At 37.5% G+C, this 26,083-nt stretch overlaps 1 protein-coding gene across 1 annotated transcript in view; it reads right to left on the bottom strand.

The window, feature by feature from the left end:
- Positions 1–17,908, bottom strand: part of LOC129268362 (doublecortin domain-containing protein 1-like) — a 50,633-nt gene extending 32,725 nt beyond the window's left edge. Inside the window, exons 1-13 of the mRNA XM_064104601.1 lie at positions 17,797–17,908; positions 12,874–13,027; positions 10,062–10,346; positions 8,689–8,851; positions 7,813–7,975; positions 7,319–7,418; positions 6,354–6,453; positions 5,650–5,743; positions 4,912–5,010; positions 4,037–4,182; positions 2,795–2,884; positions 1,718–1,804; positions 913–1,014 (exon numbers count right to left, since the gene is read on the bottom strand). Coding sequence (XP_063960671.1) covers positions 913–1,014; positions 1,718–1,804; positions 2,795–2,884; positions 4,037–4,182; positions 4,912–5,010; positions 5,650–5,743; positions 6,354–6,453; positions 7,319–7,418; positions 7,813–7,975; positions 8,689–8,851; positions 10,062–10,346; positions 12,874–13,022 — 1,578 coding nt within the window. The 5' untranslated portion in view covers positions 13,023–13,027; positions 17,797–17,908. The remainder of the gene's footprint in view (positions 1–912; positions 1,015–1,717; positions 1,805–2,794; positions 2,885–4,036; positions 4,183–4,911; positions 5,011–5,649; positions 5,744–6,353; positions 6,454–7,318; positions 7,419–7,812; positions 7,976–8,688; positions 8,852–10,061; positions 10,347–12,873; positions 13,028–17,796) is intronic.
- Positions 17,909–26,083: the final 8,175 nt, after the last annotated feature.

A 26,083-nucleotide genomic window follows, 5' to 3' on the forward strand; every position in this document is an offset into this window, starting at 1 on the left:
AGTAGATGGGACTGCATCTTAGTCTAAACATCATATTAATTATAGGCCAACCATCACATACACATCCAGAAATAATTCAACAAATTATCCTCGTAGACATAATCATTACATGCTAAATAATGTTCACATGGGGAAACTGCTACTTCCAAATTTACAATCTTCAAAATAAAATTAGAAAGGCCCTCCAAAAGCCCCGAGTAATCCTTTTTGTGGCAAGACTTTGGGGAAAGTGCATACAAATGACAAGGTATTTGCTAATGATACCTGTAATTTTTTTAAATTATTACTATCATTATTTTTTTTTACAGAGAATGAAGCAATGATAAAATTTGGCATAGTGTCCCTGGCTCATTTGCAAGAATTAGTAACATATAATTCACAATGGTAAATCTCTAATTGTAAAACGCCTACTTAGCTTGTTGTACGCGAGCGAATTGGATGCTGAATGTCAAACATTCGTACCGTTGCACACCAACATACCATCCAAAATGTACCGTTGCATGGCTTTAGGAGGTGACGTCACAATATGATTCAATTCATTACGCTCAGTAAAATAATGAAGGTGAAATACACGTATAGACTGCTGGCTAAATGCGTAATGCTGCTCGAGGTCATGTGCGCTTGTGGGATTTTGCTTTTCGCTTTCAATATTTTTACTCTCTTTTCATAGATTACTGCAGGGAAAACCTATTGTTTTTCATTTTTTTGCTAAATTACGAGGCGTTGTACAACACAAATAGCAAATATTCATATTTGTGCAATGGCGCAAGATTTCGCATTCGGTGAAAGAGACGCTCTTTTCAACTCGGCCAGCGCTTCGTTGAATAGACATCTTTCTTTCACCTCATGCAATATCTCACACCATCGCACTCATGCCTTTTCGCTATTTGTATACCATAGGATTTAACATACCCTTTGCATGAGAAGGTTTTGTTCTGCCTGAACTCCCTTAGAAGCCTCCTTCATATTGAAGAACACAGTCTCTTCTCCATCATTCCTTCCATTCTCATACACCTAGGTGGAAAAAACAATTAACATCAAGTGCTTGTGTTAAAATGAATGAACACCAAAGGCCTTTCAATAGAGAGAATCAACACCTTAGGGGCTGTGTCAAAATTATTAACAACAAAAATTGTTTGTGCTTAACACGTAACACCAAAAGTTTGAGTAAAAAATGAATACCCTATTAGTGCTTGTGTTTAATAAGTTACCACATTTAAAGATAAATACCAGTTGTGGTAACGACCTGAAAATGAGTTTGAACATAATCCGATAAAATGACCACTCAAGTATTTGTACAACTGTATAAATTTTTTTTTTTAATGTGCCAATTGGCTGGGGGGAGTGTGTAATTACTGAGAAATTAGCAAAATAAGCATGGAATTCCATAAAATGTTGGGTATTTTTCCAAGCAATATTAATATACTGTCCCACATTTGCCTTTTTGTGTTAGTGATCAGGAGAATTATCAGTTTTCAGCTAAGATTTCATGACTTCACAAAGATGATTTAGTTTCAATGTACCAGATCTAGATCTATGATAATATTGTATTAATTAACATTGATTTTAAAAGATTTCTCATGAAATAATTTTCCTGCAGTTACTTTCTTTTACCTTTAATATCTGTCTTAAATGTTTACAACATACGCTCTAACTTAGTCAAACTATGTTAGACTTATGTCCAGCAATTTGAGCAATAATTGTATACATAACTTACCTTGAGTCTGATTCCTTGTTGTCCTACCAGCCTGTGTGAGGAGTCTAATTCTTTCATGTGCTTGGATTTGAACGTATGACCTTCCTCCTATGAAAATAATCACAACAAAAATCATTTTGCAAATCTGGAACTTCATAGTTATTACAGTTTAAAAACATCTCTAAAGCATCCTTACCACTCATTTTTACTATTTTTTTTATTTGGGGAACGGGAAGCGGAGACTAAAATTTTGCTTTTGAGAAGCTGGTAACACTGTGTAACTTAAAATCGATAACATCTTTCAAGAAACCGGGTCCTGATGTGTACTCTAAATTTCTAATGAAGCTTTATCACCGACTGAACCAATTTTTAAAACTTTACTTTGGGGAAGGGGAATGACAGACTCGGTTTTGGTTTATTGAGAAGCTGATAACACTTTGTAACTTGCATTTTATGAAACCAGGTACTGGTACAGATTTGCTATATCAGCAGAAGCATTATCACTGATTAAATATTACCCCCCCCCCCCAAAAAAAAAAAAATCAAATTTGGAAAAGGGGAAGGGGACACTAAATCTTTGCTTATGAGTAGCTGATAATACTAAATAACTTGAATATTAAATAAACCTCACCAGGGGGCCATTCCATAAAGATTTTCAACTGTTGTAACTTTGCCGTAACGGCAAAGACCATGGGAACTCGGATGAGAACCCAATCACAATCAAGGTTTCAATAGTAGTTACAGTAATGGCAAAGTTACTCTTTGGCGCATCGTGTTCTAGTGGTTCTGACTCTCGCCTTTCAAACAGAGGGTCGTGGGTTCAAATCCTCGCCATGGCGTGTTTTCCTTCAGCAAGAAATTGATCCACACTGTGCTGCACTCGACCCAGGTGAGGTAAATGGGTACCGACAGGAAACACATGTAATTCCTCAAAAAGCTGTGTGCACCAGAATCGGTAGACTAGTTAAGCGGCCGGGGGTAATAAGGGAGCGCCTTGAGCACCTAGCAAGGTGGATATGTGCGCTATACAAATCCTATATTATTATTATCATAATTGCAAGGGTTTCTTCATGAAACCGGGTCCTGATACACACTCACCATCTCCATGGCAGCTTTATCACTGATTGAATCCAGGATGTCATCCATTTTACTCCTCGCTTCATGGAAATCTTCTATCAGAGTCTCAACCTATGCAGAGAACGACAATTTTAAAGGGGGAGTGAACTGTGCGTGGTCTCTCATTGACTGTGTGTTATAAATACATAGCTTAAAATATACGTTTTCAAATATCTACTAATACTACAGAGAATAAATTGAACTACATGTATAATTGTATTTGTATAGAGAAACTAAAATGTTTTGAGATCTTCATGGAAATCTTCTATCAGAGTTTCAACCTATGCAGAGAACGACAATTTTAAATGGGGAGTGAACTGTGCATGGTCTCTCATTGACTGTGTGTTATAAATACATAGCTTAAAATATACGTTTTCAAATATCTACTAATACTACAGAGAAAAATTGACCTATAATTGTATTTGTATAGAGAAACTAAAATTTTTGAGAGGAAAAGTAATTGGTTTGCTACTTGGTAACATAATTATTGCAGTATAAATGTATATTGAGTAGTTAATTAGCATGTTATCATTCAAGTGGGTCTATATTACTAGACTACACTAGCATTATGGGTCAGGAAACTGGCCAGGTATGAGTAGTTTAGGACTCGAGATGGCGCTGTTGGTTTGTATCTGCTTTAATCAGCAAACTGGTACTTGCAGGCAAAGTTTGGTTTACATTATCACGGCTATATAAACACTTGGCAAGATTAATATTTCAACCACAAAGTACAATGTAAATGGCAATATGACCTTTCTTTCGAAAACAGGAATTTTGTTCATTGGCAACATAATTGCATTACGAATGTTTATTCTGTTTTTATCTACACACAGATTTACTTTATTTAAATTTCAATCACTTGACCTTTGCTTCAAATTAACCACTCATTTTCTGTTTTTTTCACTGTTGTTCATTTAGTCCTATTTGTTTGTTTCTGTATTTTGATTTCAAACATAATAGTAGAAAATCAATTTATTTTTTCTATCAATTGCATTTGGCATTTTATCAATGTTAATTTAACTTATGATTTATCTCTCACCATTGTATAATTATACTATCTCTGTTGATTTTTTGCTTGTAAATTGAACATTTTCAGCCTGCGAGCTGCCTGTTTGATATTTTTTCAATTAACCAAACTAATTCATTTCAATTCAATAAAGAGTGGTTGCAAATGGACTTTACACAGGCAGTTTGGGCAATAATTTTGGTTGAAGAAATGTTTACCTGTGTAATTTCCTTATCCATGACCACCACCTCCCCTGCATTGCCCCTGTCCTCCGCTGCTTGTCGGCCTTGCCTGAGCTCTCCCAGACGTGTCTTGTGCATCTTGGTCTGCTGCTTGCAGATCTTCACTATCTCAGTCAGGAAAGCTAAAAAAAAACACAAACATAGGTGGTAATTTTCTGTTGAAATAAATATGTCTCAAAAGAATCCAAGAAGTGAAGGTAGGGTAAGGAAAATGGGGTCAGATGCTTTACAAAAAGGTCATTTTACTTGTAATTATTTCACTATTATTTTAGAATTGCCCTAAACATATTGTCGCTGGTATATCAAAGCCCAGAGAAAGTTTGATTTTTCAGATATGAATAGCAACCTTCTCCTGCCTTGAAAGAGTTCTCTACACGGATTGGGGACTGTTTCCAGACAATAATAATAATAATAGGCATTTTATATAGCGCCATCTATCTAGAAATATTCTATTCCGAGGCGCATTGTTTATTATTATCATTACTATCCTTGCTTTAGCTCGAGCTGCCTTTCAGCGCTCAGTGCATTCAAGGAATTAATCCTGCCGGGTACCCATTCACCTCACCTGGGTTGAGTGCAGCACAATGTGGATAAATTTCTTGCTGAAGGAAATTACGCCATGGCTGGGATTCGAACCCACGACCCTCTAACATTGTCCGAATTCACAAAGATGGTTTCAAATGTACATGTACCATGGTTCGAAACTACAGACTATTGCAGGTTTTTATGTACATAATGTTGAAGATACATGTAAGTGTAACATTTGCCTATCCATATTTAAACCACAACTTTGGACCCAAGTTCAAGTTAAACAGTTCAGAATAAAGGCCATTACCTGTCTGAGTACTTACTTTTAGCTCCTAAAGCACTGAACCTTTCCCCCTTGGAGACCCAGACTGGTCCATAGATTGGTGTGGTGCTACTCTGCAGGCAAGCGTCTAGTCTGGGTACTGCAATGTCATGGAGAGAAAAATATATAACAGGTTTGAGATGAGGCTTACTCGTCTTCTGAAAAGTCAATCAATGATTTGGGATGAGTCGCCTTTCATGATTTCCTAAAAATGCTGGAAACCCTTCAATCTTAGGAAAACAAAGTTCCTGATTTGTGATTATTGAAACTCATTTTCAGTTCACACATTATCTATGCAGTTGCAGTTAACTGTTTACAGTAGAAAACACTGTCATGTCAAAGTTTGTACTTTTGGCTTTTTGACCAATCATAATTATCTTACTTTTCCCTGATCTGATAGTACATTTTTATCAAATTCCCAGGTTTTTTGTGACTGGAACAGGTGAAATAATTCTCCTGATTTCCCTGATTGGCTTACCAATTCTGAATAGTAAAAATACAAAACAAAACAAAAACAAAACAAAACAAAATCTGAATTCGAAACAACATTAGATCAAATGAAAGCAGTTCAAAATTGATATTTGAAAGTTATTAGAGATTAAAAATGTTATGCTTCAGCAGGACTATTCATGCTCACACTTTGAGGATGTATGCTCTAAACACTAATATCAACACCAACACTGACACCTGAGCCAAAAACTAACACTACACTTGAAAATAACACCAATGATATACTTACAATCATTAAGATCCTCTAATTTCTGTCCATCCCATGTATAGATAAATCTTGCAGGACTGTTGAGGTTTAACTTTGATGTACATGAGTCCAAAAACTAGAAACAAATAATCAAAGAAATAGAAAAGAAATATTGAGTGTATTACAGAAAGTCTAAAACTGTTCAATGCTGGAAACAAACAGTAGAATTTCGAAAAATCTTAATCAACGAAAATTGAAGACAGGTCAGAAAAGCTGTATTTTAGAATTATGGTGATGGTCGCAGCCTCATATGGTCTGACAGCAGTCTCCTAGACCATGGACATGAAATCAAGACAGCTAGCTCATAGCTCACAGCTCATGTGAATGTTCAAAAGCAAATGGGTTTGAAATGATATATAATCTATATATTTTGGATTCTTGCTGGCTTAGGGTGAGATGTGTACACTGTCTAATCTTGGTGAAACTTCCCCCCCCAAAAAAAAAAAAATGGTGACAAAAGAAACTGTTGTATCACATTGAAAAAGTAATTGTACAACTTACATTTCCTAAGTATAAAGGAGAAAATTACTCTTTCCAATAAGCTGATTTTCTGATGTCTAATTTCTGAATACCAAATAACTAAATTGGTTATCTCTAGGAAACCTGCCCTGGCAGCTTATTGTTGAATTTAAGGTGGCAGATCACATATTGGCTTGAGGATAAATACATGTAGGTGTTATACCAACCTGGTTAAATTGTTCGAGATTAGCCACCACCTCCTGAGACTCTGCTGCATCACCGTTGATGAAAACCATCACACGACGCATCCCGGATGATAACATGTTTCTGCAAATTAGAATGTTGGAATTAGCCCGTATTCTGAAATCAGGTTTAACTTAGACCATGGTCTAATTCTGTGCTAAAATTATGGAAAGCCAAATATGTCAAAATTGTCCTTACTTTGTATGTTTCTTATCTCTACTGTGCTCTTTCCTAAATCGTTAATGGTGAAGAAGGCAATCTCTTTTATCCTTCTGAAACAGTTAAGAATTATTTTAAACAAAAATTAGCTGATACATTGAAATTATACTGCTATAGATTTATGCCACTATTGGCTATCCATAGTTAACTTAAAACCAGACTTTTAATTAAACCCAACGTTTAGATTGGTGTCGGCTTTCCCGTGGAGTACAGCCACAGATCCGGTATTTTGTTTAATCCCTTCCCTTGAAAGTGGATGCTCATATGACTTTAAAGCTACTTTCGAAGTACAAAGTTTCTCATAAATAGGGTTGCATTTCAGGCTTCTCAAATGCTGCTTTCAAATCCCAACCAATATTATTTGCCACTTTACTTAATATGCAATGTGTATAATTACATGTAAGAATGGTAGTCAAGGTTTCTCCTTTCAGTCGTAACTTCATTTGTTTTTGTAATAAGGTTGCCACTAAAAATAATAAACATACATAGCTTGCCATACACCAGCTGTTCCTTATAAAACCGTTCGTTATAAAGATAAAGAGCTTTTTTTATGACAAACACTGGGAGCATTTCATAAAAAAAATAATCAGTGATTTTCCATGTTAACTGTTATAAGCTACTGAAATCCTCCCATCTGATTGGCTCAGAACAAAAAAGGTCAGTGAAAATCATTGACAAGATGCTTCATGGAACATCCCAAGTTCTTCTGGGATAGGCAGTATTAACTTACCTCATTCTCTTTGAGAGTGTAGTCTTTGTCTTCTTTTTATTGCTTGGTAGAACAACACCATCCAGTGTCCAGGCAGCATGCATGTTCTTCTTCACAATACCTGACAAAGAAAGAGAATATTGTCATTAGTATTACCATCATAGAATCATCATCATCATCACCACCATCATCATCATCACCATCCTAATCATCATCGACACTGTCATCACCACCACCACCATAATCAACTTCATCAAAACATTATCATCTTCTCTTTCTCCTCCCCCTGCTCATCACAATAATCATCGACCTCCATTACAGGTCTACATCATCATTATCACCATCATCATCAACATCACCAGCCCACCACCATCATCATCAATAATGGATGCAAATATCGTCACTAATAACATCACCACCACAACCATCGTCATCGCCATCCTCCTCCTCCTCAAAATCTTTGACATCTTCACCATTGCCATCATCATCATCACCACCACCACCACACTACCTACCATGAACAGGCTTGAAAGGATTCTTGAACGGTTCTCCTCCTGAGATGTACACCTCACCGTCCCTCGGTATCTCCTCCGCACCCTTCACCTCCGTCCCATCCTCAAGGAAGATTCTCCGAGCTGCAAACTCAAAGTCCAGCTTCAGAGTGCAGTACTCAAGGAACTGTTTTGGGCACAATGAAAAGATAAAGAAAGAAAAATAAATAAAAAATTGCCAAAGTAAAACAGTACAATAACATTGTACTCCATATCCAATATTATCCAATATCTTAGATAAAATGAAGGTAAATTTCCTAATTCAGTACTCTCCCAGGCAATGATATAAAGTAAGAATACATTGAAGAAAAAAATGAAATTAGTGACCTACCGGTACATGTATCAAAATTTTGTGTTTGAACTGTTAACATTTTACAAATTTAATGTTCCTTCTGATTAGAGTTTCTAACGAAAACAAAGAACCAGCTATAAGATATGGTTAACTGTTGTGATTGTGTTTTTTTCTCTTTTACAGGAAAGGGACACCTTCCTAAATTCCTTCCTTTGTCAAAGAACAGCAATAATATACATGTACCCTACAGTATGTACATACATGCAGGTATCTCTCATCTATACAATAAGGGCCCTGATAAAGGTGTTATGGTATTCAATGAACAAATCTTGCCAAGTACTACTCAATCACCTCACCAAGGCTGAGTGAAGCACAATGTGGAATTTTATTTTGTTCATTTTGTTTATATTCAAAGCTAACTGAAATCTAACTACATGTAGTTTTAATATAGTTTCAATGGCCTTAACAGCTCCAAAGTCATTATTTAAATGGGACAGGACACATAAAATGTTGAAAGGTTGTCCACTAATGTACGGAATGTGACTCACAATTTTCATGGTAGGTGCAGTTATCTTGACACACTTCTCCCTGCTTCCGTTCCTATAACACATGGCCCTGATGACAGGAGGCTGTAACCGGTTCAGCATCTTACCCCTGGAATGCTGGGAGTACGTTGACATTGACGATGCAGCAGACCGTCCACTCCATGGCCTGTAACACCCAACATATGAACCAAAACCAAAACCAAAACACAATAGGAATGGTTTATTGTCAATGGCTGTATGGATAGTGCAGATTTTTTTTCTTTTTTAGAATTATGGCAATGCTGCTGGCAATTTCATATTGCCTTAAGAACGGTATTCTCATTCCTGTACACAACACTTTAATTTCTGCCAAATACAGGCCTGGGCCCCGCTGCATAAAAGCAGGGTGCTACATAACTTTTTAGAAGCACTTGCCCAGTCGGGCAAGTAAATTTTTAAATAGTTGGAATATACTTGCCCAAAAATCTATTTCACTTGCCCGAAAAAAACCTTGAAAACAAAGTTTTACCTCTTCAAAAGAACGTTTTGCAGTTTTATAAACCGTTGACCCTTTTCTCTCTTTTGACATGAATTGATCTACCTTGTTATTGCATTTCTTTTTCCAAGGTGATTTCATCTTGCCTGCCATGACCAAAATTAGGGTCAATATCATATATCGACCCTAATTTTGGTCATTGTGTGAGAATTTTGCTTGCCCAATTCGAGCAAGTAGTTCTGGTCTTTACTTTAAAACACTTGCCCGACTCTAAATTTTACTTGCCCCGGGCAATCGGGCAAGTGCTTATGTACATGTAGCACCCTGATAAAAGTTACCACTGTGGTAACTATGCCATCCAACGGTAACTACAACAATAATTAACAGCAAATCAAAATCAAGGATTCCCTGCAGGTGACACGACATTTGCTCCTGCGACATTTGCTCCGGTCTTAATATCTCAGAGGGTATTGGTTTAGAGTTAGGATTGTAATATAGTTTTTTTTTTTAATAATGTAAAGATAAGGATAAAGGTTTATTTAGTTTTGGAGGTTAGGTTTTGTTTGGCTGAACGTGCAGATTTTCCATCGGAGCAATTGTCGCCGGAGCAAATGTCATGGAACCTCCATGCAAGCTACAATTGGATGGCAAGGTTACCATGTTAATGTAGTAACTTTAAAGCAACGGGGCCCCGGATGTGCATTTCTGTTTGGTGAAGGTAAAGGAAACTTGTATGTCATAATTGAATGTCATAATTTTATCATTTTACTCATCTTATTTCAATGAAATTGTCCGCGTTGTGCTTGGTACATTTTATTCTCTATTTATTCAAATTGACTTCATGGGTGGACTTGGTCTTTACAAAAATATTTCACTTTCTAACTTAGATATATACACATACCTTGACTTATACACCGGGGCACTCGCCGGCCGGTGTTTACCCTTGGTTTTCTCCTCGACCTCCTCTTCCCCAACTCCATTCTGCTTCGGTGGATCAACCACGAATCTGGCGTGGATGCGCTTCCGCTCCCGCTCCGACCGCGAGGAGGTCTGGGCTGCCGAAAACGGGCGTCGACTGGACTGTGGGCGTGGTCTCCCCCTCGTGTCTCCCGCAGCAGTACCGATGATGTCGGTGTGGGCGAGGCGCTGGAGGTAAGGGGAGGGGTTCTTGGGAGATTTCACCAACCTGTAAGGGGTAGCAATAAAATGCACACTGTATTGTTTGCACTGGAAGCAATTACACATACATGTATTGCACTAGCAGTAATATGAAACATGTAAAAAAGGAGAGTGTGGTTTGCAGGAAAGGTGCCTTTGATGTTGTTATTCAACTCTAAACTATCCTTTCCAAAGGCTGATTCTTATTCACATGTTCTATCCTTTTTTAAAACTCATTGGATTAAAAATAAAAATAAAAATTGGATCCACATAACTATGAAAGATCCTAACAGTGCATACAGCAGTAATATCAAATAGGAAAGTTGAAAAAAATATCTAGCTGAAGCAAATTTTGATGATTATTCATACACTGTAAGTGAAAACCGGACTTTATCGTTCATGTAATTTTGCATAATTTTTTTTGAACAATGTTTTCTGTATCCCTTGTGCACTGTGTGAACAAGATAGATCTTTTTCACAAGAGGCACTTTCAGTTATTTTAAACCTGGTTCACTTCATTTATTCAAACAGAGGGTCGTGGGTTCGAATCCTAGCCGTGGCGTGTTTTCCTTCAGCAAGAAATTTATCCACATTGTGCTGCACTCAACCCAGGTGAGGTAAATTGGTACCGGCAGGGAGTAATTCCTCAAAAGTAGGGACAGTGATTTTCCGCGATCGCGGAAAACGGACGGAATTCACGGAAAGGGCCTTTTGAAACGGAAAGTGGCATTTCAAACGGAAAATCACGGAAAACGTAATTTCCCTCAAAATACACAGAATAGCAACAGAAATTACTCCAAAATCACAACAAAATGAGAATATTAAATGGCCACAAAACCCCATAAAACACGATCTCACTTCGCTACTATCATGACAATTCACACATCGTGACTGCACTCGACATCAGCACACTCAACCGATACCCGGGGCGGCGCGGCCGGCCGTGTTGGGCTTCACATGCACACATATCGTTCAACTACACGGTCGTGTGTTGCTGCCCTCTACGTTTGAAGATGTAACAGCACGATATCGTGGTTTTAAAATCCAAGATGGCGGATTGGCAAAAGCCGTTGACTGATGATAACGATGTCCAAAAAAAAACCAAATTATCGATGAAATATGATTACACCGTGAAATAATGCTAATAATGTGAAAGGTGAGGATGTATGCATGCTAAATGGGTTTGTAAAAATGTTTTATGCACCCGCATAGATCCGATTAGAACGGATTCTATTGTGTTGTTGGTACAGTAGCAGATACAAATTTTGACCAGTGCGATTCAATATGATTTTGCTATTCAATGTGTAAACGGAATTGTCACTTTTCCGTGTGTACAAAGTCTATGGGGAAACGGAATTTCCGTTTTCTGACATGCTGAAACGGAATTTGAGATTTTCTGAAACGGAAAAGGCAATTTTTTGAAACGGAAAATCACTGTCCCTACAAAAGCTGTGCGCACCAGAATCGGTAGCCTAGCTTAGCCGGGTAATAACAATAGCAAGGTCCACTGGGAGAACAGTTTTCGGAACTGAAGTGGCTACCCTGGGTTAATATGCCGTTATTAATATTATTATTAATATTATTTACTTTATATGTTAGACACATGGACATCAATATATATTGTTAATGATCCATTTTGTTAATATTAAGTTAAATATGCATAGATCTACTGTGAAACACAAAAAGGATCAATAAACCAAGGATTACAAGAAAACAAAAACAACATCAACCCAGCATATATATTCAGCATACATGTATACACGATGGAGCACTGTGGCCCAGTGGATTAGTCTTCTGACTTTCATACAGAGGGTCGTGGGTTTGAATCCCAGCCATGGCGTAATTTCCTTCAGCAAGGAATTCATCCACGTTGTGGTGCACTCAACCCAGGTGAGATGAATGGGTACCTGGCAGGAATTTATTCCTTGAAATGCCCTGTAAAAGGCTGCGGGGCTAAAGCCAGGGTAAAAATATCCAAGTGCTTTGGAAGCTCATAGGGACGTTATGAAACAACGTGATATGTGCTATACAAGACCAGACCTGCCAACCTCTGGGAATGAAAAACTGTATTATGTGATAAAAAAACTGTATTTGTCCCCCAAAAAAGTGTATTTCATAATAAAATGTGTGGCGCACTCGCTCATTGCGGCGCTCAATCTGCATGCAAGCTAAAATGCGCACTGCTCTTGCAGATGAAAAAAAAAAACATTGAAACATGTGTATAACCCACCCTGGTCTTAACAAAATGATTGAGAAAAAAAAGTTACCTGAAACTACTTTGATCTAATAACCATATTTGTGTAAGTTTTATGAAATAAAGACACAGAGATGATTTTTCTCAATATATTACGAAAAAAAAAAAAAAAAAAAAAGATTTTTTCTACAAAAACATATTTTTTAAAGAAAAAACGTTCTGCCGTAGTTTAGTTGCAAAAACGTACTAAATACGCCAAAACATACTGGTTGGCAGGTCTGCAAGACCAGCATTATTATTATTATTATTATATTTAACACCAAACCTGAAAAAGCCAGTGTATGTGTAATGGAATATCTACCTCTTCCTTTGAGAAGCTGATCTCTCTTTCTTCAATCCATCAAGATATTGAGCCACCAGCAAGTCTTCATAGCTGACAGCATCCATCCCTCCGGCGGCACACTGCCTGGGCGAACCCGGAGAACGCTTACTCACATGCACAGGGGGCATGTGAACTGTACAAGAAAAATATGAGAGAATATTTAACTAAAAAGTATTATTATGTGGATAAGTTCCGGGCAAGTCCAAGAATTCGCGCGTGTTACGTATGGGACATTTCAGAGGCTTTAATGACCTGAAAAATAGTGTTAAATGGCTTTGATTAGATTGAATACCCTCATGACTGTAGACAACTAGGAGAAGAATAATCATGCAAAAAATGGTGACATATGACCTTGACCCTGACCTTTTAGAGAGAAAAGATGTGCCGTTACGTATGGGACGCAGAAAAAAGACAATTTTTTATACATTTTTTTCAAGTTGAGAATTCTCTGAAAGTATTTCATTTGACAACTTGTAACTTAGTGTGGTAGAAGTCACAATACTCTAGTATATCTAAGGCAAGTTTCATGTTCTAAGCCAAATCCCCGTAATTACAAACTCTAATTAAACAAATTAATGACATGTTACGTATGGGACAGTTACGTATGGGACATTTTGTCCCCATAGAGAACGTACACAATTTTCCCCATAATTCAAAAAATTGAAATAATTTAAAATAAGGAAATAACAAAAGAGTTTGAAAAAAAAAAGAAAAAGAAAAATTCAACAGATCAGGATCAGCCGGGTTCTTCTTTGATCGCAGTCAGCGCAGCTACAGCTGGGCGTACGAACGCGACAGCCAATCCATGGGCCCGTCTGTACGCTCAACTGCAGCGATCGAAGAAGAACCTGGCTGATCCAGATCAGGGGAGCGTTTCATGAAGGGACTTTGTCCGACAAGTTCTGTTTTATCCGACAATTACCATAGTAACAGTACCTCTCAGCCAATCAGAATCAAGGAAAGATGTCAGATCTGACAACTTGTCGGACAAAAATGTTGATGAAACGCTCCCCAGTTCACTATTTTCCAGCATATTTTTCAGAAAGGTCGTAAGCTGATTGTATTTGATATGAATTTATCTTTATTATTTCTTCCCTTTTCCCCCACCAAATTGCAAAATTTAGGAGTAATCGAGGAGGGTGCAAAAGCACACCCTTTCTCCATAGATGCTGTAGTTAAGCGGCGGTTGTTTGCTCCACCGTTATGAGCCCAATGGCCGTCATCCGTCTGTGTAGGACAAAAAAATCTGAGAATGTTGAAAACCTCTTCCGAAACAGCGGATTTATCAGTCTACATTTTGGCAGCCGTCTGTTTTGAGGAGTTTTTAAACATTTTTCTTATTTCTCCTAGTACACAGAAGGCTTGCAAAGGTGCAGTTCCCATTAGGAAGTTTGCAACAGAAACCCCCTCCCCCCCCCCCCCCGAGGGGATGTTTGATTTTTTAGCTAATAAAAAACAAATAAAAAGTACTGCACCTATAGCAAGATTTATTATTCCGTTTTGGCCTGAAATGCACCAAAACGTAAAAAAAATAGCATTTGAAACTTCATTCTAAATAATTATTATTGTAATAAAAATTATTCATAATCAAGTTTCAAATTTTATTATTTGTTGAATATTAATTTGTATCTATAAATTGATCTCCAAAACAGCATTTTGTAATATCGCATATCGAAGCTACGTCATAACGAAGCGGTTCAAGCCCATTTGTATTTACAAATAGATTGAGGGATCTACAATGTACAAGAGATCGGTCTGGTAAGAAACCTCTCATTTTTCATATAAATACTAAAATAATTTTGACCCCTTCATACGCATTAGGTGTATTAAGGTTCATAGACACGATAGATAAATAAAATCAAGAGAAACAAACTGTGAATCGTAAAATACTTGCATCGGCTGAAAAATATATTTCAAGATATTTATCGGCCGATGCAAATATTTTACGATTCATGATATTTATCGGCTGATGGAAGTATCTTTTTAATTTAAATTGGCACTGCTCTAGACCAAAAGCTTCGGTCTCTGTTATGTTGGTTGTTCAGCTGAACTCCGTTGGCTTCACTCACCAAATACAGAGACCGAAGTTCTAGCGCGATCTGTACAGGGGACTCAATGGCCATATGTTTATGTGTATTAAGTTCGGATAAAACAGGGCAGTGAAGTTGCGCGACAGCCGAGGTAAGTCACTGTTTTTGTTCCTTTTAACTTGATTTTCCCCGTTTTTTGGCAATTAATGCCAAGAGGGAATATTCATTTGCATTTCGGTCGCGTTAATTTAAAAAAAATTGATTCATTAAAGACAAAAATTGAAGAGCCCCGACGGGGGGATTTTGCATTGTAAGTACCCTAATGGTGGCTGCACGATAGCGAGCCGTCTGTGTATGAGGAGAAATTAAAAAAATAAAAAAATGTTAAAAAACTCCTCGAAACAGACGGCTGCCAGCTGTCTAGCACTGCTCATGATATTGTCGCCCTCTATACGATTCTTGTAGCTATAGACTACGATAACAAAGACGGCAACATGGCAACAACAACAATTTCTTCTTCTTCTGATAAAGTACAGTCCAGCGACTGGTGTATTGTCGTACTATACTAATTTTCATGTAAAGTAAAAAGAAGTTTATATCCTAATGGGGGGGGGGGTGAAGTTGTAGCCTATTTACAGTCATAAGTTTAGGCTCAAAACCTTAAAGAAAACAAGTATTTAGGAGCAACATTGTAGTCTCCAAAATACTTGGTGCGCTGTGTGTGGGCCTATGCCATCTCGTCCCAGGCTTCATGGAGAGCTAGAGTAAGCGTAAGTCAGTAATGAATTTTACTCTCCAGAAGCCTACAGGCTACTCAAGGCAAGCCTAAGACTAAATGTAGACCAAAAGCTTCGGTCTCTGTTATGTTGGTTGTTACGCTGAACTCCGTTGGCTCCACTCATCAAATACAGCTAGAGACCGAAGTTCTTCTAGCTCGATCTGTACAGGGACTCAATGGCCATATGTTTAACTTATGTACTACTATTAAGTTCGGATAAAACAGGGAAGTGAAGTTGCGCGACAGCCTAAGTACATGTAAGCCACTGTTTTTTCCCCCTTTTAAGTTTATTTTTCCCCGTTTTGGTGCATTTCAGGCCAAAACGGAGTAATAATCTTTGTTTTGGTACAGTTCTATTTATAATATAATATTTTTATGAAATAAAGACAAAAATCGATGAGCCCCGTTGGGGGGGGGGATTTTGCATTGTTAACCCCCTAATGGTGGCTGCACGATAGCGAGCCGTCTGTGTACGAGGAGAAAAAAAATTGTTCAACAGCTCCTCGAAACAGACGGCTGCCAGTTGTCTAGCCTGTGTGGAGTAGAGGCGCACGGCCAATATGGGAGACTCTCTCCTATAATGGGAGACAATCTCCCATATTGGAGACTTGCTTTGCGAAAGAACAAAAGAAACAACACCAACAGGCAACAAAAGCGGAGTTTTTCCCACCCAAAATTTTGCCTCACTGAGGTCAGAAGCCCATTGATTTGTTTTGTGTGTGGATAACAAAAATCCTTATCAAAACAAAAGTTAGACGGTGAAAAGGGGTAATTTTTCTTGAGGAATCTGCTCATCACATTTTATATGCCGCCAAGCAAATCCTTTTGCAGCAAATGTAAACAAAGCAAATTGGTCTCCCAAACTGGAGACTGTCTCTGAAATTGGATACCCAAATTCTTCACAAAAGTCTCTGATATTGGAGATAATCTCTCTCATAAATTGGGAGACAGTCTCCCAATATTGGCCGTGTGCAGCCAACGGAGTTCAAAATCAGACTTCAGTCAAATCATAGTAGAATTAGACAGCTGGCAGCCGTCTGTTTCGAGGAGTTTTTTAACATTTTTTTTATTTTTTAATTTCTCTGTATTTAATTTGGTGAGTGAAGCCAACGGAGTTCAGCTGAACAACCAAACAGAGACCGTCGACCGAAGCTTTTGCCATTTTGGTCTAGGGCCTAACTCTAACTAAGTAGAATTAGGCCTAGACAGCTGGCAGCCGTCTGTTTCGAGGAGTTTTTTAACATTTTTTTTTTTAATTTCTCCTCGTACACAGACGGCTCGCTAGCGTGCAGCCACCATTAGGGGACTTGCAATGCAAAATCCCCCCGTCGGGGCTCTTCAATTTTTGTCTTTAATGAATAAAAATTTTGAAAATTAACGCGACCAAAATGCAAATTAATATTCCCTCTTGGCATTAATTGCCAAAAAACTGAGAAAAATCAAGTTAAAAGGAACAAAAACAGTGACTTACCTGTCGCGCGAATTCACTTCCCCGTTTTATCCGATCTTAAGTACATAAACATATTATGACCATTGAGTCCCCTGTACAGATCGCGCTAGAACTTCGGTCTCTGTATTTGGTGAGTGATGCCAACGGCAACGCAGTTCAGCTGAACAACCAATTAACAGAGACCGAAGCTTTTGCCTTTGGTCTAAATTAGGCCTAGTAGAATTAGAAAAATATATTTTCTCTCACTGCCAAAGGCAATACAATAGGCAATAATTAAACCATGTAAACAATATCAATTATTTGAACCCATTTATTCCGTCACTCATCCGGGTTCGGGGGTCTCGACTCGACTTCTGACTTAACTATTAACTTAATTAAGTTCAGCTCAGCGCTCAGGCCTCAGCGGCTTCCGCACCTCCACTCTCCTGTCCCAGGATGTCAGGCTCAGCCTCCCCCATGTCCGCGGCGCGGTGCTGAGCCGAGTGCCCGACTATCCAAAACAACCCGTCTGTCTGCATAAACAAAAATGCAACTGCAACTTGTACCAAAAATGCAAAAATGAGCCCCTTTTCACGAACTCAATCTCCCTCAGTTAAGCCGCGTCTTGTCTCTCAAAATGAGGTGAAAATTCAAATTACACTTACTGCTTAACTCTATATCTTTTCTCAAACGAATATTCTCATAACAAAAACGATTATAAAGAAGCCGATTTCAAAGGATCGCAGGTATTCCGCTGTGGATTGTCATGGTGACGTCAGGTAGGTACGAGCTCCAGCTCGTTCTTGCGCATTTTTCGACTGTAGAGGGCGGCAGATAACAAGAGAAAAGGTAGGTATTCTCGTGTTAAAATTGCTTAAAAATGACATTCTGACTTCATATGTTTCTCATTATTGATTGAGTCTACTGTTTTAAGGTATGCCTCAGGATTTTTCATTTTGAAACTGCACTTATCTTCCGTTATTTAACGTGGAATAAACCAATTTCACATTGCTAGTTATCAAAGTTAGTACTTCGGTCCCACACACTTCTAACGGTGTGTGTTTAAATCTGGGGGCGGGACAGATGGCAAGGCATGCGCACATCCATGAATGAGTGTTGTGAGAGGGTGAGAAAGTGTGTGTGTGGTGTCGGCAAGTACTGTTAAAAAACTCCTCGAAACAGACGGCTGCCGGTGTCATAGGCGATTTAATTTTGGAGGTACTAACTACTAATGATAATCGTAGGGTGTCTGGAGAAAAAAATTATTTTTCTTATTTCAAGAAAATATCACATTTTCTTTGAGAATTTGAAGAGAAATTACCTTCAGACTGACAGAAATGTAACATTTTTGAAAAAAATCCAATTATTGGCTGCAAAAAAGAAGAATGAAATTAGGTAAATTTTCAGCATTTCTCTGCCATAGACTGTGTAGTTAAGAAATGGACACACACAAATCCAAATTTTTAGCTTCCGAGAGCTGTTATAAATTTATTATTAATGCCAAAAACTTGTCCATAAAGAGTCCAATAGGATTTTTTATGCTCTATCTCATGGTATGATTTTTATAAAGATTTGGAAACCAGATCACAATGAAAAATTGCGACAAAGTGAAAAAAATTGTGCAAAAACAGAAATTTCATTTTCCCATAGAAAACGCATGGAGAAATGGCAATTTCAACACACACAAAAATAAGGGTTTGCAATTTATCTCTAAATCCTTATTTAAAATGATCATATAAACTTGTCCTTACTGTCAAAAGAAGCCCCTGAATTTTCTCTTTCCATACATGCCAAACACAAGTTAATAATCAATTCAGATCACATTTTTCTAGTAGCCTGAACTTCCCCGAAAAAATGTGCCATATTTTCCCCTAAATTAGCCTGTTTTATGCTGACACTTTTCAGTGTGGCTTCAGACACCCTAGTAATCGACGGCTCTTTTACCCGTCGATTAGTACCGGATTTTGTTGTGTGATGCGATCGTCATAGTCGATTTGTTCCGACCAGGCGATTTGTTCCGATACGCTGTTCATGCACCATTATCACCCCTACAGCAAGAATGTGATATTCCAGTCGTCCTTTTCAACCAATTGGCACCTCCAAGTCAAACACACCCACAGAACAGATACAGTTGCCGATTTGAGAATCTAAAGTTATTTAGGCCTTAGGGAGTCGTCTGGTCGTATGCATTTTTAGCACTCTTCCAATTACATAGTAAACATCCGGGGACGGCTGCTTTGTGGAGCCATGAAGCCCTATTCACATTGTGTGCTCCCTTTGTGCGCCAGTGCTATTCGGGGTGTGAACTTATATCCACCAATATGGCTGGTTTGTCTTGGTCTTCATAACCAAGCAAGAAATAGGATGAGATTGGCGCGCTATGGTGATGGGGGGGGGGGGGGTAAACACTGCTGCATGCTCTTCGAACCCCCAAAGTAATCAAGTAGAAATCAAAATGAATGTATCAATACAAGAAAACTAAGTCCAACAATAAGGCTGCCAAAAACACAGGGAACTCTCAGGGACACCTCATTGAGACACACACTATGCGCATATATATATTTTTCTTTTGGGGGGGTGGGGCATGGGACCTGGGTAGTCAAAAAAGGAGGAAATATATGAAAATAAAAGGGAGAGAAAAAAACGTAGGAAGAAGAGATCGCAAAAAATGGGGAAAAGTATATGAGAAAAGGAAAGAAGGAATAAGGGGGGGAAATGAAGGGGGAAAAGAGGGGGAGATGAAATAATAATAATAATAAAAGAGCGTGCATGGGCGCGCCACCGAACTGACCTTAAGCTTGAGGGAGGGGGTGCTTTGGCGCGGATCCAGGGGGGAGGGCACACCCGGCTCATGCCTCCCCAAGTTTGAGAGCCAAAAAAAAAGTCGAAAGTTCCGTATATGTGCAAGTGCTAACCCTTTTTAAAATTTTTGCCTGTCAAATTTTTCTGGACAAAATTGCCCCCCAGGATATTCCTGGATCCGCACCTGGCTGGCATTATGTAGGCCCTATATATATATATTTCATTTAGAAGTGAATGAATGACTCAAAATTGGTTGTATAGCTTCTCATTGGCGGCGGAAGCCAACAAATTTAGGGGGGGGGTCTACCTGGAATTTATGGTTGGACACAGGAAAAAAAATTGACAAGCAAAAAGAAAAAAGGTGAACAAACAAAATTTTAGGGGGGACCACCTGAATTTAGGGGGGACGCAGAAACGAAATTGACAAGCAAAAAAAAAAAAAAAAAAAAAAAAATTGCCTATGTACTTCTTAATATCACTTTAATTGCACCAAGCTTTCGATCAAAGCTTGGCACAAGAAATAAGCTACAAGATTTGTATTGTCATTTCACTGATCATTGAAGTATGAAACACCAGCGACGTTCTGTCCGCAAGTCATTTCTCACGCTATATATTTTACCAAAAATATAGAAATATGAAGACAGAGGAAAATAATCAGGAGCGGCGGGGCAAATTTTAAAGTGGGAGAGGGACACAGGGGAAAAAGGCAAAAAGCGCACTTAAATATGAAAAACAATTAAAAAAAAATAGTATACTATCTACCCCAGTGGTGCAATGAGGCAAAAGTTTGGGCCAGACATGGCGTACAACGCAAATTTTTTTTTTAAAGCTGCGAGCAAAATTTTGACTGTTTAATTAAAAAAATATATAATTTGTGATGTATAGATTTTAACGTAATATGCAGACAAGGGATGTGTTAGAAAGGATAGGAATCTCTTCGCTTTAGTACCAGCCTGCTTTAACCAATGCGAGATATCCTCGCATTGGGAAACAAAATCACGAAACATGTTTTACAATAAAAAAAGGTTAAAAACAAATACCGGTATAACGTCGTTAGGGTACACCCTACTCCAAAAGGAGACGTGGTACAGTGCGGTACCGGGCCGCGTCGTATCGTGTCAACTGTCCAAGCAGTGCAGCGCTGCACGTGCGCAAAAAAAGGTACCGGTACCTAACGTACGAGGCTGAAATACCTCTTATCTAGATGTACCAACATTTTTAGTTAAAGACCGAATTATATAAATAATTGGGATGAAATTACATTAAAAATCACACCAATATATATATTGAAACATTTCACCAAAGCAGATATTTATAGAATATATTTACTACATTTACTACATTCTGACGAATACGGAACCAAACGGCGGCTCTCCTGTCGTTTCGGCAAAAATTTCAACCAGTCATTTGGATCCGGGGGGCCTGATCGACTAGTTGTTTTGTACTGGCGGTACTAATCAACTAGCCGTTTTGGACCGCCGGTACCCGGGCCAAAAATCCTATGACACTGGCCAGCTGTCTACACTTTGCATAGCCATAGCTAGGAGTAGGATTGCGCAAATTTTTCGATTAAAAAAATGTCCCTATGAAACTAAATACTGAAAGGTAATGAATCTATTTCCGCTTAGACATCTGGCAGCCGTCTGTTTTGAGGAGTTTTTTAACATTAAATTTTTTTTTTAAATTTTTCCTGATACACAGACAGTTCGCTATTGTGTAACCCAGTGAGCTCCCGCCCGCACAGCCGGCGGGAGCCCAGGGGCTTACCATGTATTTGACCATAGTCACCGGACTAGGGTGATTTATTATGGTCTAAATATTTCTCCAAATGAATTGTGAAAACAGAAAGTATACAATTACCACGATTATATGGATGAAGGTCTAACGAGTGGTAGTTTCCTGACATCTGGGCACAGACTGGAACCTCAAAAAAACGAAAAGTTCTCTCCTTCTACCCAGTCTCGATCGGCCATTTTGTTACGATTTTTAACAAAAATGGCCGATCGAGACGGGGGTAGAAGGAGATAACAATTTCATGTAATTCTGCATCAAATTTACAAGACAAAAATTAATTGTTTATATTTTTTTCATTAATTAATTATGCAAATAAGCATATGAAATTTGCCCTAAATTTGTTTTTTTTTTAATGTTTTTGCCTAAAACTCTATTTATTAAACTAGTAGAATGCTAATTTTTGGTGAGAGTATCAATTTTCACATAACAAATATCCAACAAAAATTATTTATTTAATTTCTTTTTTTATTTGTATTTCTTTGTTTTTTCGAACCTTTGTTTTTTCCGATGAACTTTGTCGGGACTCTTTTGCGATCATAAATAGCGTAAAATAAATCAATTTGAACCAACAAAAGTAAAAAATAATCATACATTTATGACTTTTGGTTGAAAAACACAATTTGCATTGACCTTGTATATCGAATCACGTTTTTGAGCAATTTTGGGTCCGACATGCACGTACAAAATGTTGCGTAATTTCGAAACCGCACATACAGGCATCGCAAATTTGGTCTCAAATGATGCGCAAGACTTGAAAGTAAAAAGTCATCGAACAGTGTAGTCAAAAAATTTCACGCAACAGCGTAGTGACCAAATTTCTCGAGGGGGGGGGGGCTCAAATTGATCCCCCCCATTTGATTAGGGTTAAAATATTGCATTAGGGCCTCTTTAGGGGCCTACAGTAAGCCTTAAATGCGCACTCAGACCTAACTGATAAACAAAACAAGCATGGTATACAATACATGTTCAGAAGAGTGTGAAATACTTCATATATTTTTATTCATAATTATGTTTGGGGTAACTAGCCCCTTCAATTTTGTTCCAACTAACCCCGGAGGCCCATTTGACGTTCATAAGCTTACAGCACAAAAAAGGGACTTCACCATGGCTTATTAATAACCTCATTTTGAAGCTTGGTACAAGTGTCTGTCATACCCCCAAACTGGCCAACTTGATTAATAAACTTCTCTGAAATAATAAAACATTTCTGAAAGAGAAAAAAATTACTCTGAAGGTCAAAAAACAAAAATTCCTTTCTAACTTCTCCAGGCTTGTTGCACATGTTTTGTCTGTAATATGGTGGATGGCTGTTGATAATGACAATAAATTGAGGGCAGTATTGCAGAAATTTATTTAAAGACGTTGAAGAAAATTACAATGTTTCAACTTACCCCGCGTTCCAACTAACCCCGGTCTCCCCTACTTTTAAGCCCCCATTTTCTTCATTCGCCCATTAAATTTGATAAAGTACATTAAAAGGCCATATTTCTTAATTACATGTATGTCTTTTGTCTTGATTAATAATTAATTAGTAATTATGAATATTAATAGGTTATAGACAAGTATAACCTTGATGAACATTGACTAGGTAGACCATTAATACATCAAAATCATTGCACAAAAAGCTTTTAAAAAATTAAATGAAAAGCATACATGTGCATTCCCCTTAAGCTCTGTTGTGTGCCATGCCCAAAACAAAGAGAGTAATAAGATTACGCAATCGTCTTTTGTCCACAAAAAGCCATGTTTCTGTATCACAAAGATGACAATAACTCGACTTCTAGAAGTCAGAATTTGAAAATTCAATCAGTTTTGTGAATTGCAGATATTGAGCCTCATTGTAAGCATATAAAACATGCTGGAACAGCCTTTCCTAATTTTCACCTGAAGTGCCTACTATTAAAGGTCAAGTCCACCCCAGAAAAATGTTGATTTGAATAAATAGAGAAAAATCAAACTAGCATAACGCTGAAATTTTCATCAAAATTTGATGTAAAATAAGAAAGTTATGACATTTTAAAGTTTCGCTTATTTTTCACAAAACAGTGATATGCAAAACTCAGTGACATGCAAATGAGACAGTCAATGATGTCCATCACTCACTATTCATTTTGTTTTTCATTGTTTGAATTATACAATATTTCATTTTTTACAAATTTGACAATACGGACCAAGTTGACTGAACTATATAATATTAAACAATGCTAATTCCACATGTTCAGGGAGGAATATATCATTGTTTCACTTGACACTGAGGAGCAAATTAGAATATTTCATATTTCACATAACGAAATACAAAAGAAATAGTGAGTGGATGACATCATCAGTCTTCTCATTTGCATACCGACCAGGATGTGCATATAACTGTTTTGTGAAATTAAGCGAAACTTTAAAATGTCATAACTTTCTTATTTTACATCCGATTTTGATGAAATGTTCAGTGTTATGCTTGTTAGATTTTTCTGTTTTTATTCAAATCAAGGTTTTGTTAGGGTGGACTTGTCCTTTAAAGTTGAGACAAATTGAATCCAAATTTTAAATCGGTAGGATCCATATTAAAGCCACTTGAAAATTCAGTGAGTGTTCAATGGGTTTCAATTGGAATTTTGTGATTGGGCACAATTTAGCAGCTCTAGCACACATTAACTGTTGAATGTGCAATATGCTATGTCTAATGAAGGGCAGAGGCTGTCGGATGGTGGTGGGACTACATGTAGGCCGCTAAACATGGCGGTACATTTGAAGATTTTATGAAATATTGAGGTAACAGGTGAAAATAATTATAAACATTGCAATTAAAATATATTCGATAATTGATGAAAATTTCGAGCAGGTTACTCTATTATAAAGAGGAGACCTATTAAAGGACAAGTCCACCCCAACAAAAAGTTGATTTGAAAAAAAAGGAGAAAATCCAACAAGCAAAACTCTGAAAATTTCATAAAAATCGGATGTAAAATAAGAAAGTTATGGCAGACTGATGACGTCACCCACTCACTATTTCTTTTGTATTTTATTATATGAAATATTCTAATTTTCTCCTCCTTGTCAAGTGAAACGAAGTTTCATTTCTCCCTGAACATGTTTGAACCATTTTAGCCATTGTTTTAACAGTTTATGGTTAAGTTAAGTTGGTCCTTCTTGTCAAATCTGTAAAAATTGAAATATTGTATTATTCAAACAATAAAAAACAAAAGAAATAGTGAGTGATGGACATAATCGACTCTCTCATTTGCATATCACTGATTTGTGCATTTAACTGTTTTGTGAAAAATAAGCGAAACTTAAAGATAAATTCCAGTTTTGGTAACGATCTAAAAATGACTTTTTACAGAATCTAATATAATGACCACCTAAGTGTCTGTTTGTATGAATAAAAAATATGTGCCAAAGGATTCTGGAAGAAATTGTGTAATTGCTGAGAAATAAGCAAAATAAGCGCGGATTCGGTCACTTCCGTCGGGTCTTTATTTTAGCAATAATAATACACTGTCCCACGTGTGCCTATCTGTGTTGGTGATCTTCAGTGTGAACATTTTTCAGCGTAGATTTCAAGATTTCACAAAGTTCAGTTTATGTAACTGTACCAGATCTAGATCCTCGATGATATACTGACAATTAAGCCTTGTTTTACAGACTTTCTCATGAAATCAGTGTTTACTGCAAATACTGGAATTTCTCTTTAAAATGTCATAACTTTCTTATTTTACATCCGATTTCGATGAAATTTGCAGCGTTATGTTTGTTTGATTTTTCTCTATCGATTCAAATCAACAATTTTCTGGGGTGGACTTGACCTTTAAAGATGCTCATATTCAAACATCTAACGTTGACCACTTTATCAAACTGTCAAGGGGGGGGGGGCATTTTTTACTTGCCGTACGGCCGCCATAGAGGAAATGTGACTGCAGCATTAGGTATTTTTGATTGATTATTAAGCCCTAAATAATAATGAGAGAGAGCCAGCTGTGACATGTGTACTTAAGGGAAAGAACATTGATTTAATATCAGTGTGTAAACACAAGCTGATGCTGTGGCAATAGGGATGTGTTTAAACCTAGATCCTGTTCAGTGACAAGCAGTGTACATGTACGTACATGTATATGTACATGTAGGTACGTTTTAAAGATTGATTTTTAAAATAAAAATACAGGACGATGATATAAGCAATGTTCAGACAAGTGCCCTACTGCCCTGCATACATAATTGTATGCTACAGCTGATGCTGTATAATTAGCAGAAAGACGTGTTCAGACCAGTGTTATTTTTTAGTGAAAATGATATTGATTTGAATATAATGTGTAAGCAACAGCTGATAATATAGGTACAGGTAGGTGTTCAGACCAGTCCTGTGTA

The sequence above is a fragment of the Lytechinus pictus genome, chromosome 9 (assembly GCF_037042905.1).
Source record: "Lytechinus pictus isolate F3 Inbred chromosome 9, Lp3.0, whole genome shotgun sequence".
Lineage (NCBI taxonomy): Eukaryota > Metazoa > Echinodermata > Echinoidea > Temnopleuroida > Toxopneustidae > Lytechinus > Lytechinus pictus.